Consider the following 12,597-nt stretch of genomic DNA (forward strand, 5'->3'; position numbering starts at 1 on the left):
AATTATTATGTTAATGCTGAATATAAGTGGGGCCATCTGTATTAAATGGGTAGAAAAGCTGACTACGGAATGGATTAGTTGACTCATTGCACAGAACTAGTCAATGGATAGGGCTCCCTCCGGTGGACATAAAACGCATTTGCGACAGACTATCCGGTTGTCCGCGCACCTGCCATTAATCACTGTTTAAGCACCGAAAACACAGCTGCGTTTGCAAATGGAATAATAATTAGAACTCAAGCCGATTAAGGCAATACTCCAACTTGAGAAGTTGTCACGTAAACAGCTTTTTAATTATCTTAATTGTGGCAAGGTATAAATCTGATAAAACATTACTGGATTAATACACCAACATATTTTCTCAATCCTTCAATTTACTGACGCACATAAACGTATTATTTTGGCTTTCTAACATTGAACGTGCGAAAGGTCACCAGAAGTAGTGAACTTGATGTTGTTTGTACATCTAAATGCCGGAAGAATGATGAATACAGTTTCAGACAAGATTATGGTTGATGCACTGTGGGTTAAATCGATGTTTATAGGTGGTAGGGAAACATCCATAATGGCAATGTGGGAGTGTGGCATGTCTGAGCCAGTTAAACATGTTATTATAATATGTAAATATACATAGGTGTCACCATCAATAGGTGTCACCATTATCTTGATTTGATTTTGAATTTGTTTTCTTTTATTTTTTTAATGCTTGTTTTAACTGGGCCCAACTTTGTTTACAGGAAGGTGTAGTTTACAGGGTAGTGTACCAGTAGAATCAGTGCAGGGAGCGACAGGTTAATGATTAGTTAATGTCTCTGCTGGACAAAAAATGGTATTACAGCAGAGCACGTCAGATTAAGAAAGTAACTGCACTCTCGTTATGTTCCAAGATTGTTTTTAGTATGGTTGTCAAATGTATGAAGTTTTTTAATGCTGCGCACAATGAACCTTCTAGGAATAATAAATATCTACTGAAACTAAAACTGTGCTTATTGTGTATTTCTTATCGAGCAATGACAGCGCAACTTTCAAAGATGAATAAAATTGCAGAACATACACTCAGTTACCTTTCATTAATTAAATGAAAATAATGTGCATTTACAAGCCCTGTCCCCAGCACACATCCACCGCACTTTATGAAAACACAGGAGATGGTTGTTCTCTGAAGTGTAGGACCGGCTAGATTAACCATCTCATTTTTAATCACGGTGGAGGAAAACCTTCAAAGGCATCATTTTAACCAACTACTTAACATTAGGCACACCTGTCACCTTTGACTTTTGTTCTTGTGTGTTTCTGTGGTCACGTCATCTTCTATCTACTGCAGAACACTCAGAATCGCATAGGAGACATTGGCACTGAAGCAATGCGTTCGCTTACAGTCACAAAGCTTCCTGGTTCTTTACTTTACTCATATTTCTGTAGTCTTACCTTCTGTGCACTGCTGGAACCAGAGAGACCACCAAGATGATGGTGGTGTGGTGGCACTGACATGGGGTCTGAATGCTGAGGTTGAAGGTTTGAGCCCTGTTTCTTCTATTTGCTCTCTTCCATTTTTGAGGACTCACCTTCTTGATTTCCCTGCAGGAAGGACAAGGGAGCACGTGAAACTTACGGTGGTGCAGAGGAATGGTCCTTGTTTCACAGACGAAAGGGCTGGGGTTCAATCCCTGCTTTCCCCTTTCAGTTTGGGCAGCTTTTGTCCGTTGTGCTGTTTAAGTGTGCAAAAAAATGACTGATGCATGCGAAGGACTCTGTGGCGTAGAAGGTTAGACCGATCCTCAGGAGGTAGAGGTTGATGGTTCGATTCCCGGAGTGCCGCACCTGAGCAAAGTCGGTGAGAGTGAGAGTGTGTGGCTTGACTGGAGGGGGAAAAGTAGTGTGTAGTCCTTCATCAACCCATCATGGGGTTATACTACTTCATTGGGAGGATTTTGTGCATTTAATTGTACAGGCCCCACTCTCCATTAGTGCACTTCTACAGTCAGTCCCCCATACAACTACTCAAATGAGTTTTAGTCATTTGACTGTAGAAAGGTAGAACTATGTAAGACTGGCTGCAATAATAGACTAATCTACACAAAACGTGGTGCGTGGAAACAAAAACAAACAAAGCCAAACTCAGTTAGATGCCCACAATACTACCCAGATGAGTACTGTGAGAAAAAAAGTGATTTAATGGCATTAATAATGAAAAAACAAACTTTCAGCAACAATAAGGTATTTTAACATTGTATTGTGTATGTTCTAAACCAGTGGTCTCCAACCCTGGTCCTGGAGAGCTGCAGGGTCTGCTGGATTTCATAGTGACTCTGCACTTCATGAATCAATTAGAGCAGTTGATTACACAGTTTACTCAACTCACCCGGTGTCTTGGGTCTCAACTGGGTGCTGATTTTAAGGTGAAAACAAAAACCAGCAGACCCTGTAGCTCTCCAGGACCAGGGTTAAAGACCACTGTCCTAAACTGTGCCTCTGTGTATGCGACTATCTGCTGGTGTTTGTTTTGTTTCTCTGTTAAGCCCCCCACCAGCTCCTCTCAGGGAGGCGGCAGTCATCATCTTCATCCTCTTCATCGCCAAGGCCAAACTTCACGGCAGCAGACTGGGTGACAGCTCTTCCCCAAAATTTTCCTCTGGGGTTTCCCAATCGCCTTCCTGAGAAAGGTCACATTTCACACAAATCCTAATTGCCCCCCCCCCCCCCCCCCATCCTCCTAAAGGGACAGGGGAGCTGCATGGCCCCCCTCCTCTCCCCAGGCACAGGAGAGCTAGCAGAACTGGTGACAGTGAATCTGGGACTGTGTACAAACTACAACACCCTTACGATTGTATGTACTGTCTCCCGAACAGATCTAAGGTGGTGGCCCTTCAAACTGTCACTTTAATAATTCGCACCCAGATTCCAACATACACTACATGGCCAAGAGTATGTGGACACCCCTTATAATGAGTGGGCTTGGCTATTAAGCCACACACATTGTTAACAGATAAAATCAAGCATACAGCCAAGCAATCTCCATAGACAAACATTGGCAGCAGAATGGGTGGTACTGAAGAGCTCAGTGACTTTCAATGTGGCACGGTCATAGGATGCCAACCTTTCCAACAAGTCAGTTTGTCAAAAATCGTCTGTCCCCGGTGTGTTTCTGTATGCGTGTGTGTGTGTGAGAGAGGAGAGGCTGTGTGTCTGTGTGTGAGAGAGAGGAGAGACTGTGTTTCTGTATGCGTGTGTGTGTGTGTGTGTGTGTGAGAGAGAGGAGAGTGTGTGTGTGTGAGAGAGAGGAGAGACTGTTTCTGTATGCGTGTGTGTGTGTGTGAGAGAGGAGAGACTGTTGCTGTATGCGTGTGTGTGTGTGTGTGTGAGAGAGGAGAGGCTGTGTGTGTGTGAGAGAGGAGAGACTCTGTTTCTGTATGCGTGTGTGTGTGTGAGAGAGAGAGAGAAAGACAGAGTCAGAGTAAATAAATATTCTTTTAACAATCCACACGTCTCCATATCTACAAACGGCATAATTCTCATACATTCAATCTACATCCGGGCACAAAACAGGGTTGTCCATTGTCACCACTACTACTTAAGCTAGCAGTAGAACCACATGCCTGCAAAATCAGAATATTAGATTCCACCACCAGTTTACAAATCAGCAATCAAGAATACAAAATATCCATGTATACAGATGACATATTGTATAAATCCAAGGTTCCAGAATGCAAACCTTCTGTATGTGCTTAGGAATCACAAACAATATAACAACTGCTAGGGGTATCAGCCTAATGGGGATAATGCAACAGACAGGCCTAATAGCAAAATGGCAACTCTAATCATGCCTCCGTCTTTCTGCTGCCGCGGAATATACACGCCGAAGACAGAAAGCACAAAAGCAAGTGAGCTCTCTGCAGCGCTGCTCAGAGGACGCGACCCCGGACCCTGCCGAGTATTGTGATGTCACAATAGACTCAATTAGTTTGTGGATCGATACACGTGTGCCAAGCAACAGAGCTGAACACAGCCCGACCAAAAGCCTTCAATAGAAACGTGAAAGATAAACTCAGTGCGCGTTCAACTGCTTTCAAACCAGCCGACGGCTCCTTGTACAAAAAACCTGATCTTGAGAAAAGTATCAGGGTTACCAAGCAACAGTACTAACAGAAACTAGAATGCCAGTTAAGTGCACAGGACCCTAGGCGACCGTGGAAAGGTTTAGGAGCTGTTACGTTAGGAGGCTAACGTTAGCTAGCTAGCTATAAATGAATATAACCAACCAGAGGTAGTCTAATAATCCTTAAAAGGCACTCTAATAAGTGAACCTAACGTTAGTCACAGACCAGTCTATTAAGGCTACCACCAGCCGCCTGCGCCATAGCTTCTTTCCCACCATGGTGCGTAGTCTCAATAATAATCACTAGTGCATTTTACTCAGTAGTAGTAGTGGCTGTCAAATTGCTTTTTTGCGCATAGAGATTATTCCTATTTTTCCACAATACATTTTTTAATAATTTACCTTATCTAATGCCTGCTTTTTTCTCTTTTGTGTAATGTCTGTATTGTAGATTGTTTTTAAAAAATCTCTCGTTTAAGCTCTACTCACCCCAATTCCAATTCAGTTCCTACAGAATACGGCAGATAAACTTGAGCCAAACCGAACTGATGTCTGATATTAGGGTGATAACTTTTTTCATTAAATAAATTAAAAAAAATTTTAAAAATGTGATTCGTCTTTACTCAGTTTGCCTTTGTCTAATATTACATTTTGTCTAAAGATCTGAAACCATTCAGTGTGACAAACATGCAATAACAGAGGAAAACGGGAAGGAGGCAAATACTTTTCACAGAACTGCACATAAACCAATTTCCCCATCTTGAATTACACGTAGGCCTACATTAAAACACTTTCACTGGCAGTCACCACATGCAGAGGCTATAGAAAGCTTAAACATCCTTTCACCTTTGTATCTTAGTTAACTTCATTAAAATAACGAATCAATTTTTTCTCATGCTAGCCAATGGAGCGTTAAATACTAGGGCAGGTAGCAAGAAACAAGATACATTTATGTTGGACTATACTTTGTAAATAGTAACCATAGAAGACTTGTACGTGACAAAATACTAAAGTATAAACTAAAGCATTAGCTAACATTTACGGGGTGGGCAAGTTACATCCATACTCATGAACTGATGGCTATCTAGCTAATGCTATCTACACAGCTAGCTAGCCAGCGTGTCCATTCATCGACGTAAACTTGTAAACATCGATTTTTCTTGCAAACTAGAGCTGTGTTCCGAGTAAAGTTCAAGTTTGTTGGAAGCCATTATTACATTGTTAACGTCGGATTGCAGCAACATTTGTAATTTACCTTCTTCTCAAACGCTGTAGCTGTGGAGAACATTCGCAAGTTCTTCTTCGGTGTTGTTTACCGGCAGCTTGCATCCTTGAAAGTTGCGTTACTGCCATCTTTCCCCTTTAAAGCACTCGTGGAACCGAGTTGATGGTAAAATACCATGTGATGGTCTGAATGTACAAGAACAAAGCACCTGCGTGTGACTGCTGCCCCCTGTAGTCAGTAACAGGAACAACAGCTGTCAAAGCAGAAAGATTATTTTATTACCGTGTTGAAATTCACAAATGGAAATTGCATTATTACACTTTACCGTCCCAAGAAACATAACATTTGGACATTTGCACCGGCTTCTGAATTAAGAACAAGACAAATTTGTTTGTGCAACCACAGGAAGTGACGCGTGACGCGCCCGTCCGTACGTACAGGCGCCTCTGCAATTGTGTCCAGAACGATGCAGAAACGGACACCTGAGAATCCATGTCGTTTGAAGTTTTTCGAGCTGGCACTGGATGGGGGGGGGGGGGGGGGGGGGGGTTGCTCGCCTCACGGGTCGCACTTCATGATCTCCCGGAGACAGACCGTGGCGTAGCAGGAGGCGTCCAGGTCGAAGGACAGCGCCAGGCTGGGCCCTGCGGGGGGCGCCAGCGGGTCGTCGCGCTCCGCAGGTCCGCCGCCCGGGACACCCTGCAGCCGGCGCGTGAGGTTCCGCGGGTACGCCAGCAGGGGGCGGTAGCAGCCCGGGACGTTCAGCTTGAGGGGAGTGACCCGGAACCTGCAGTCGCGCAAGCCGTCCCTCTCCAGCCTCTCCCGGTACCAGGGCCCCAGCGCATTCTCCGGGTACTTCACGGCGTTCCCGGGCATGGGCAGAACCACCTGAAGGACGGCAGAGGCCTCCTCAATCAGGGCCGGGGGCCAAACATGACCCAGGGGGCCAAACATGACCCAGGGGGCCAAACTCTGTCCTGTGGTCACCTTAACACAGTACTGTTAACACTGTGCTTTTTTTTTTTTTTTTTATACACAGAAAAAGAGCCAAAAATGCAGGAGGAAGAAAAATACACTGCATACTATGAACACCGATATTATGAGGCCTCTTTAAAAAAAAGACTACGACAGCAATCACAACTAACAACAACAAAATAATTACTCCTGTTCTTTTGGGCCAATCGTCTTTCGGTGTCTGAAATGTGTTGCTTTTTGATCATATTTACACAGCCATTGGTAACACAGCAAGATTCAAAGAAAAAATGCTTAATTCAACATGAGTATATTAAAACAGAAATTGCTCCAAGGGTTTTTTTAAATATTAACAGCCTGTGTGGAAAAAATTTGTTTTGATCAGAAAGCCAAAACATTATTCGTGGCTTATTCTATTCCGCTTTTTCATTCTGCTTCTGTTACAAGTGTCCAAATAAAATTATGAACGACATACCATCTTATTATGACATTCTGTTATTATTGTAAGCTGGCATATTATGGCAAAAATTGTTATTTTTTCATCAGAACGCAAGTGAATTAGTGTAAAAAGCTTATCGTGAAATGTCCCCCGGGTCAAAAAAGGGGGTGAAAATGGAGGGATGAGCTCCGGGAGGAGGAGCGGACACTCACCTGACTGAGGGAGAACACACCTTCTGCCTCTTCTGCGGCCGTCACAACGTGAACCTGAGGGCAGGTAAAGAAAGACAGGAAGTGGTCATTACACAGGCTTTGGGAATGTCTAACATATCAATCAACGTACACAAAACCTGCATGGGCCAATCAAAAACTTCCCCCCAAAACTGAAGCACCAAAAAACTCCAGAAAGCAAACCGTCCCCCCTCACAGCCGACGTGTGGTGAGCACAAACACTGAATGGTCAAAGAGAGATATTACTTTCAGTCCTAGCTGTTCACTGGGTAGTGAAGCAATTTGGCAGAAACATTAACAGCACAGCAACACAAAATAATGCAGTTAACACACTATTCACTCTCACGTGGACGTTGCACCTTTTTTAAATGTATTTTTAAGGGCTTTTTCAGCTTTAATAAACAGGATGGTGTAGAGAGACAGGAAGATTGGGGAGCGAGAGAGAATGGGGGGGACTCAAGCCACTGACGTTGCGGTTCGTAATGAGCGTGTGGTCAGTGCCCTACAGCCTACGCCACGGGACGCCCCCATCAACGCTGCCCTTTCACAGCCTTAAAACATTTTGTGCGGCAGGTTCTCGGAGGCGCGCCCCTCACCTTTTGGGGAGTCTGCTCCCCGCCCTGGCCCCGCCCCCGCCCCTCCCGGGTCCAGACCAGGTCGCCCCGCAGGGCGGCGGCCCCGCGGCCCAGCCGGCGCAGGCGGCAGGCGGCGGCCCCGTTCCACACGCGGCTGCAGTAGGCGTGGACGTAGAAGGCCCGCGTGCCGTGGGGGAGGCTGAGCCAGCCGCGGGCGCACCCCTCCCGCCCCGTCCCGTAGCGGTGCAGGGCGCGGAGCATGAGCCGCTCTCGAACCTTGTGCCCCGGCATCAGGGCCAGGCTCTCTTTGGCGTTGCCTGCAGAACGGCAGATCAAGTTAGGACGGGCCACTATGCCAGTCGTTAATAACAGCCAACTATTACTGGAGCGCTGTGATTGGGTGGTGGTGGGGGCCTGTTAATGGAAGTGGGGGGAGCGGCTTGTTACTGGGGGTGGGACAACAAGGGGAAAATATAGGGACCAAAGTGTGGGAACAGGACCTGCAGTCTGTTCTCACCTGTCTGGAGGAAGTGGTTCTTGGCCCTGTTCTGGAGGTCATCCCCATCGTCTGGAGTAAAGAACAGCCGGACAGCTGTCACCTGACGGGAATGAGAGCAGATCTAGCCAATCAAACGCTTTTTTCCCCACAATCATGTATCCTGCCTACGAGTCCAACAATTCAACATACTGTAGAGATTAACCGAATAGACTTTGGATATTTCAGGCCAATGTAGCATATTTTACACAAAATGTAATAAATACTTTTACATCTGTTGCCAATTTTCCAGCTTTCCATACTAGTTCATCCAAGAGCAAGGTGAACTTCTCCATCATAAGATCTTAAAAGGGTTGTTTTGGGGGGGGACCACGGCGCAAACAGCTTAAACGAAGGCTCGTACCATTTCCCCTTTAAGAAGGGCCAGCCCAACCTGGTCCGCCTTCACGCCCTGGCCAGCGCCAAACCTCTGGGGCCCGTACGCGTTCACGAAGCCCCTCGCCTGCAAGGAGAGGCACAGGGGAACAAAGGTGAGGGCCACGGCTGGTCCAGCGCAAGCTTTTGGGTTCACTAAAAGGCCTTTAGCTAAAACCGCTGAAAGCGTTTCACGCTGGCCAAAACGTTCAGACGCGACCGGACGCTTGATTTTCGGCGAGGTCGGCCGCGATCACCTCGACGTTGTCCAGAGCCTCGCGGACGAGGCGCGGCAGGTCGGCGCCGGAGCCGGGCCCGTGGGGCCGGAGGTCCCTGACGACCAGCTGGAACCGGTTCCCCCTCAGCCTGCCCAGGTGGAGGGGCTGGGAGACGGGCTGGATGTGAGAGAGCTGGATCCCCTTCTTCTCAAACTCGGGGCTCTTCTGCGTCAGCCTGCACAAACACACACACACACACACACCAGTAAACACAACACCCTCATTTACCAACAACATAACGCAGAACAATGATGTACACAGCACGCACATCGATACACGCTACACAGAAATGTACCTCAATTCACCAAGTAACTTAATCCACCAAATCAGCACAGAATGCAGAGCACATGCTCACGCTATTCGGTTAAGATTTTTAATTCTTTTTTTTTTTTTAAATCCTGGAAGCAAGGTTTTTTTTTTTTTTTGCGAGGCCATGTTGAATTTGCAAGTAATGCTGACATTTACATTTTAACCAATCAGCTGGGTGTCATTCAGTGGGCTAAGTACGTTTCTTTTCCTTGCGGCTTAATGAACACTTAATGAAAAAAGCAATCACGCACGCATTTCATCTTCCCGGGCTGCACACTGCACTATTTCACAAAAGCCAGAGAGCGTTCCGGAAAGCACAGAGCACACTACCGCTCCGGGGAGATCTTCTTCACCACCATGGACTGGTGCGTCAGGGCCCGTTTGTCCTTGATGCCGGCGTAGGTGAAGTCCGACGGGAGCACGCCGAGCAGAGCGGCCATGTAGCCTATCGCCTCCAGCGTCTCCAGGTTCTCCTTCCGCAGCGTGAACCCTGGCGGGAAAAAAAACGAGAGCGGATCTCAAATTCAACGGAACCTCCACCGGCAAAAACGCCATCTCAAAATTCTCGCTGTTTCCTAGGATGCGAGAACACTTAGCACTTAGCCCTTTTCAAAAAGGGGCCTTTGAAGAGCCAGCAATCCCGTAACGCATTGCTCGTAATGTGTATAAACAAATGGTAAATGGACTGCATTTATATAGCGCTTTCATCCAAAGCGCTTTACAATTGATGCCTCTCATTCGCCAGGGCAGTTGGGGATTAGGTGCCTTGCTCAAGGACACTTCGACACGCCCAGGGCGGGGTTTGAACCGGCAACCCTCCCACTGCCACACAATTGGTCTTACCTCCTGAGCTATGTCGCCCCCAAACAAAGACCTCCAACTATTTAAAATGCAAACGTCAAAAAGTAAGCAATTTTGAAACATGAACTCAGTACTCAACATTCTTCATTTACAATTATTTATCAACAAGTGTACTATGTTGTTGCACTATACTTTTGTACTATGTAAAAAATACTTGAGTTGTTCCTTTACCTGTGTAAATAGCACACTCTTCCTGACAATCGGTAGCTGTCCTCTTCTTGCCTGGTTTTGATCTCGCTCTGAACCGCACAGTGATTGAAGTTTTCTGCAGGCCATGACCGGCGACGTCGCTAAAGCTCTTGGTTTCCACCAGTTTACCGAAACGTTTGCTGAGAAAATGATGCAACGCCTTCCTGTGCTCTTTGCTGTCGTCCTGCGCGAACGTGAACGACGCATTCGGGACTTTGGCGTCTATAAACCGAAAGAAATCTTCAGCCTCCTCCTCTGAAACCAGTCGTGCCAGCTCTTCGTAATCGGGGTCCTCCTTCACCAGAACCTCGGTCTTGTTCGTCAGCGTCATTAAGAAGGGGAAGAAGTGCCGTACGGCGCGATGCACGAGGGCTCGCTGGTGTTTCTCTGGAAACATGCCCAGGGATAGTTCTGCGCTCTTCGCAGTTTCAACCAGTCGGGGTGCATCGCGCGCCGATGCTGCAAACTGCTCCAGTGCTTCGTTCACGGCATGACCCAAAACTCCCTCCAGATCATAAACATCGTCGCATGCTGCAGTGGTGTCCGAGTTACGACAGTCTACCACGGCACAGTCAAGTTCCCCCGGCGTGGAATCAGTCTCCTCGCTGGCGCAGTCTGTCGTTAAAGTGCTGACCTGTCCCTCAATCTTTAATTCGCCACCGAGACACACCTGTCCGCTGCCGTCGGAGAGCTGAGGCGTGACATGCTCCAACAAAGTTGTTTCAGTTACTAACTGACCGCTGATATTTATTTCAGTCACTACAAAGTCTCTAGTTGAGTTTTTGATGCTACCAAAGAAGCCTTGGTGATCAGACATAAAGCATTCCAGGGCAAGAGAGTCTGTCTTCGCCTCTTCCTCCATTCTGATTTCAAATCATCTGGAGTCCTGTTCAAGAAATGAGTTCGGTATGAGAAAGTCGCATATAGTTAAAAACATCGATTTTTCAAGTGTGGAGGATTTTAGTCCGCTTTAGTCTTCAGCGGAACAGTCGGTTTACAAGTCACACAACAGTACTGACAAAATCCAGAAATCGGAGATATCTAACTGCCTGCCAGGCAAACATAACTAACCCAAGCCAAAGCAAACATCCAAGCGGGTTCGCTCTCTAGCCACGCAGCATCATTGCTATGTTTCACATGCTGTTTTCAATTCTAGATAACATTTGGAATTCGGTCCGCCGGCTGGTGGGGAGAGCACACGTACCTGGGCTGATTAGCTATGGCAGCCCAGGTGCGTGTGCTCTCCCACCAGCCGGCCTCTCCGGCGGACCGAATGCCACACTACACAATCGCGCAAAAGCCGTCTGTACATACAATGAAACATGGAACCGGTCTCAGTTAGTTAGGGAACTTCACACCCTACATATTAAACTGTACATTGGCGTAAATAACGCATTGAAAAACAGTTCAACACTCACATGGCAATGCGTACTACTAGCGGGCTATTTCTTCTTCTTCTTCTTCGGTGTTGTTTACCGGCAGCTTGAATCCTTGAAAGTTGCATTACTGCCATCTCGCGGAGTAAGTTAACTCCTACAGCTTATTGACTGTCACACTTTCATTGACAGTCCCGTTCCCCGAAGGTAGTTAATAAAACATCTCCTCCCCTGCCCACTAGCACCACACTCCAGTACATTCCTCAATCCTGCTCCTGTTATCCCCAATCTTCCCATCTCCTCCATCATATCCTTCCTTTCCGACCTATATTTATTGCAGTTAATGATAACTTTCTTACACTGCCTACTCTATTTTGTATCAGATGTAAATGTCTCCCCCTTCTCTCCTGATCCCAGTGCTGCTGCCATTCTTTATTGATATTTCCCCACACAATGCCCTTTCCCTCTGATTTTGATAACTTGATATTGATTTCAACACTTCCCTTTTTGACTGCTTCTTTTGCCAACGTATCTGCTCTCTCGTTTCCCGGGATATCTGAATGTGCTGGGACCCACATGAATGTAACATTTTTCCCTTGCCTAACCACTCTTGAATTGGCAAACAAGATTTCATACAGCAGATCCTGGTGATTTCTGGCTGCACCTGTCTTAATACTTGCAATGGCCGACACAGAATCACTACATATTACTATTTTGTTAACCCTACCCTGTTCAGCCCATTCTAATGCCATCAATATGGCAAACAATTCAACAGCATACACACTTAAACAATCCGATGTTCTCTTGCTAATTCCCACTTGGTAACTAGGCACAGCAACTGCAGCCCCTGTCGCATCTGTCTGCGGGTCCTTTGATCCATCTGTAAAAATCTGAACACTGCCTTTATACTTACAGTCCCTATAGTTATAATACTCACTAACTAAGTCAGCATTCTTATTACTATGCTTAATCTTAAGTAATTCCAGATCTACCCCCACACTTTCTAACTCCCAGACAGGTCTAACAGGCCACACCACAGTTTCGCCAAACTCTTTATCATATACTCCCATATCTCTTGCCACTTGATCTCCTGCCCATCCAAAACTTGTTTTTTCCATCCTCTCCTTCTCCCAGCTT

At 46.3% G+C, this 12,597-nt stretch overlaps 1 protein-coding gene across 5 annotated transcripts in view; it reads right to left on the reverse strand.

Moving 5' to 3' along the window:
- Positions 1–12,597, reverse strand: part of pus7l (pseudouridine synthase 7 like) — a 53,597-nt gene that overhangs the window by 5,712 nt on the left and 35,288 nt on the right. The window contains exons 1-11 of one of the 5 annotated variants that reach the window (XM_035402306.1): positions 11,503–11,590; positions 10,067–10,970; positions 9,365–9,524; positions 8,705–8,900; positions 8,437–8,535; positions 8,055–8,136; positions 7,559–7,854; positions 6,945–6,998; positions 5,352–6,209; positions 2,528–2,654; positions 1,429–1,578 (exon numbers count right to left, since the gene is read on the reverse strand). In XM_035402306.1, the coding sequence (XP_035258197.1) occupies positions 5,880–6,209; positions 6,945–6,998; positions 7,559–7,854; positions 8,055–8,136; positions 8,437–8,535; positions 8,705–8,900; positions 9,365–9,524; positions 10,067–10,946 (2,097 nt within the window). In that variant the 5' untranslated portion in view covers positions 10,947–10,970; positions 11,503–11,590 and the 3' untranslated portion in view covers positions 1,429–1,578; positions 2,528–2,654; positions 5,352–5,879. Of the gene's footprint in view, positions 1–1,428; positions 1,579–2,527; positions 2,655–5,351; positions 6,210–6,944; positions 6,999–7,558; positions 7,855–8,054; positions 8,137–8,436; positions 8,536–8,704; positions 8,901–9,364; positions 9,525–10,066; positions 10,971–11,398; positions 11,591–12,597 lie in introns of those variants that run through there. The other 4 variants (XM_035402304.1, XM_035402308.1, XM_035402307.1 and 1 more) reach the window with 4 other exon arrangements.

This window comes from Anguilla anguilla, chromosome 19 (assembly GCF_013347855.1).
Source record: "Anguilla anguilla isolate fAngAng1 chromosome 19, fAngAng1.pri, whole genome shotgun sequence".
NCBI classification, from domain to species: Eukaryota; Metazoa; Chordata; class Actinopteri; order Anguilliformes; family Anguillidae; genus Anguilla; species Anguilla anguilla.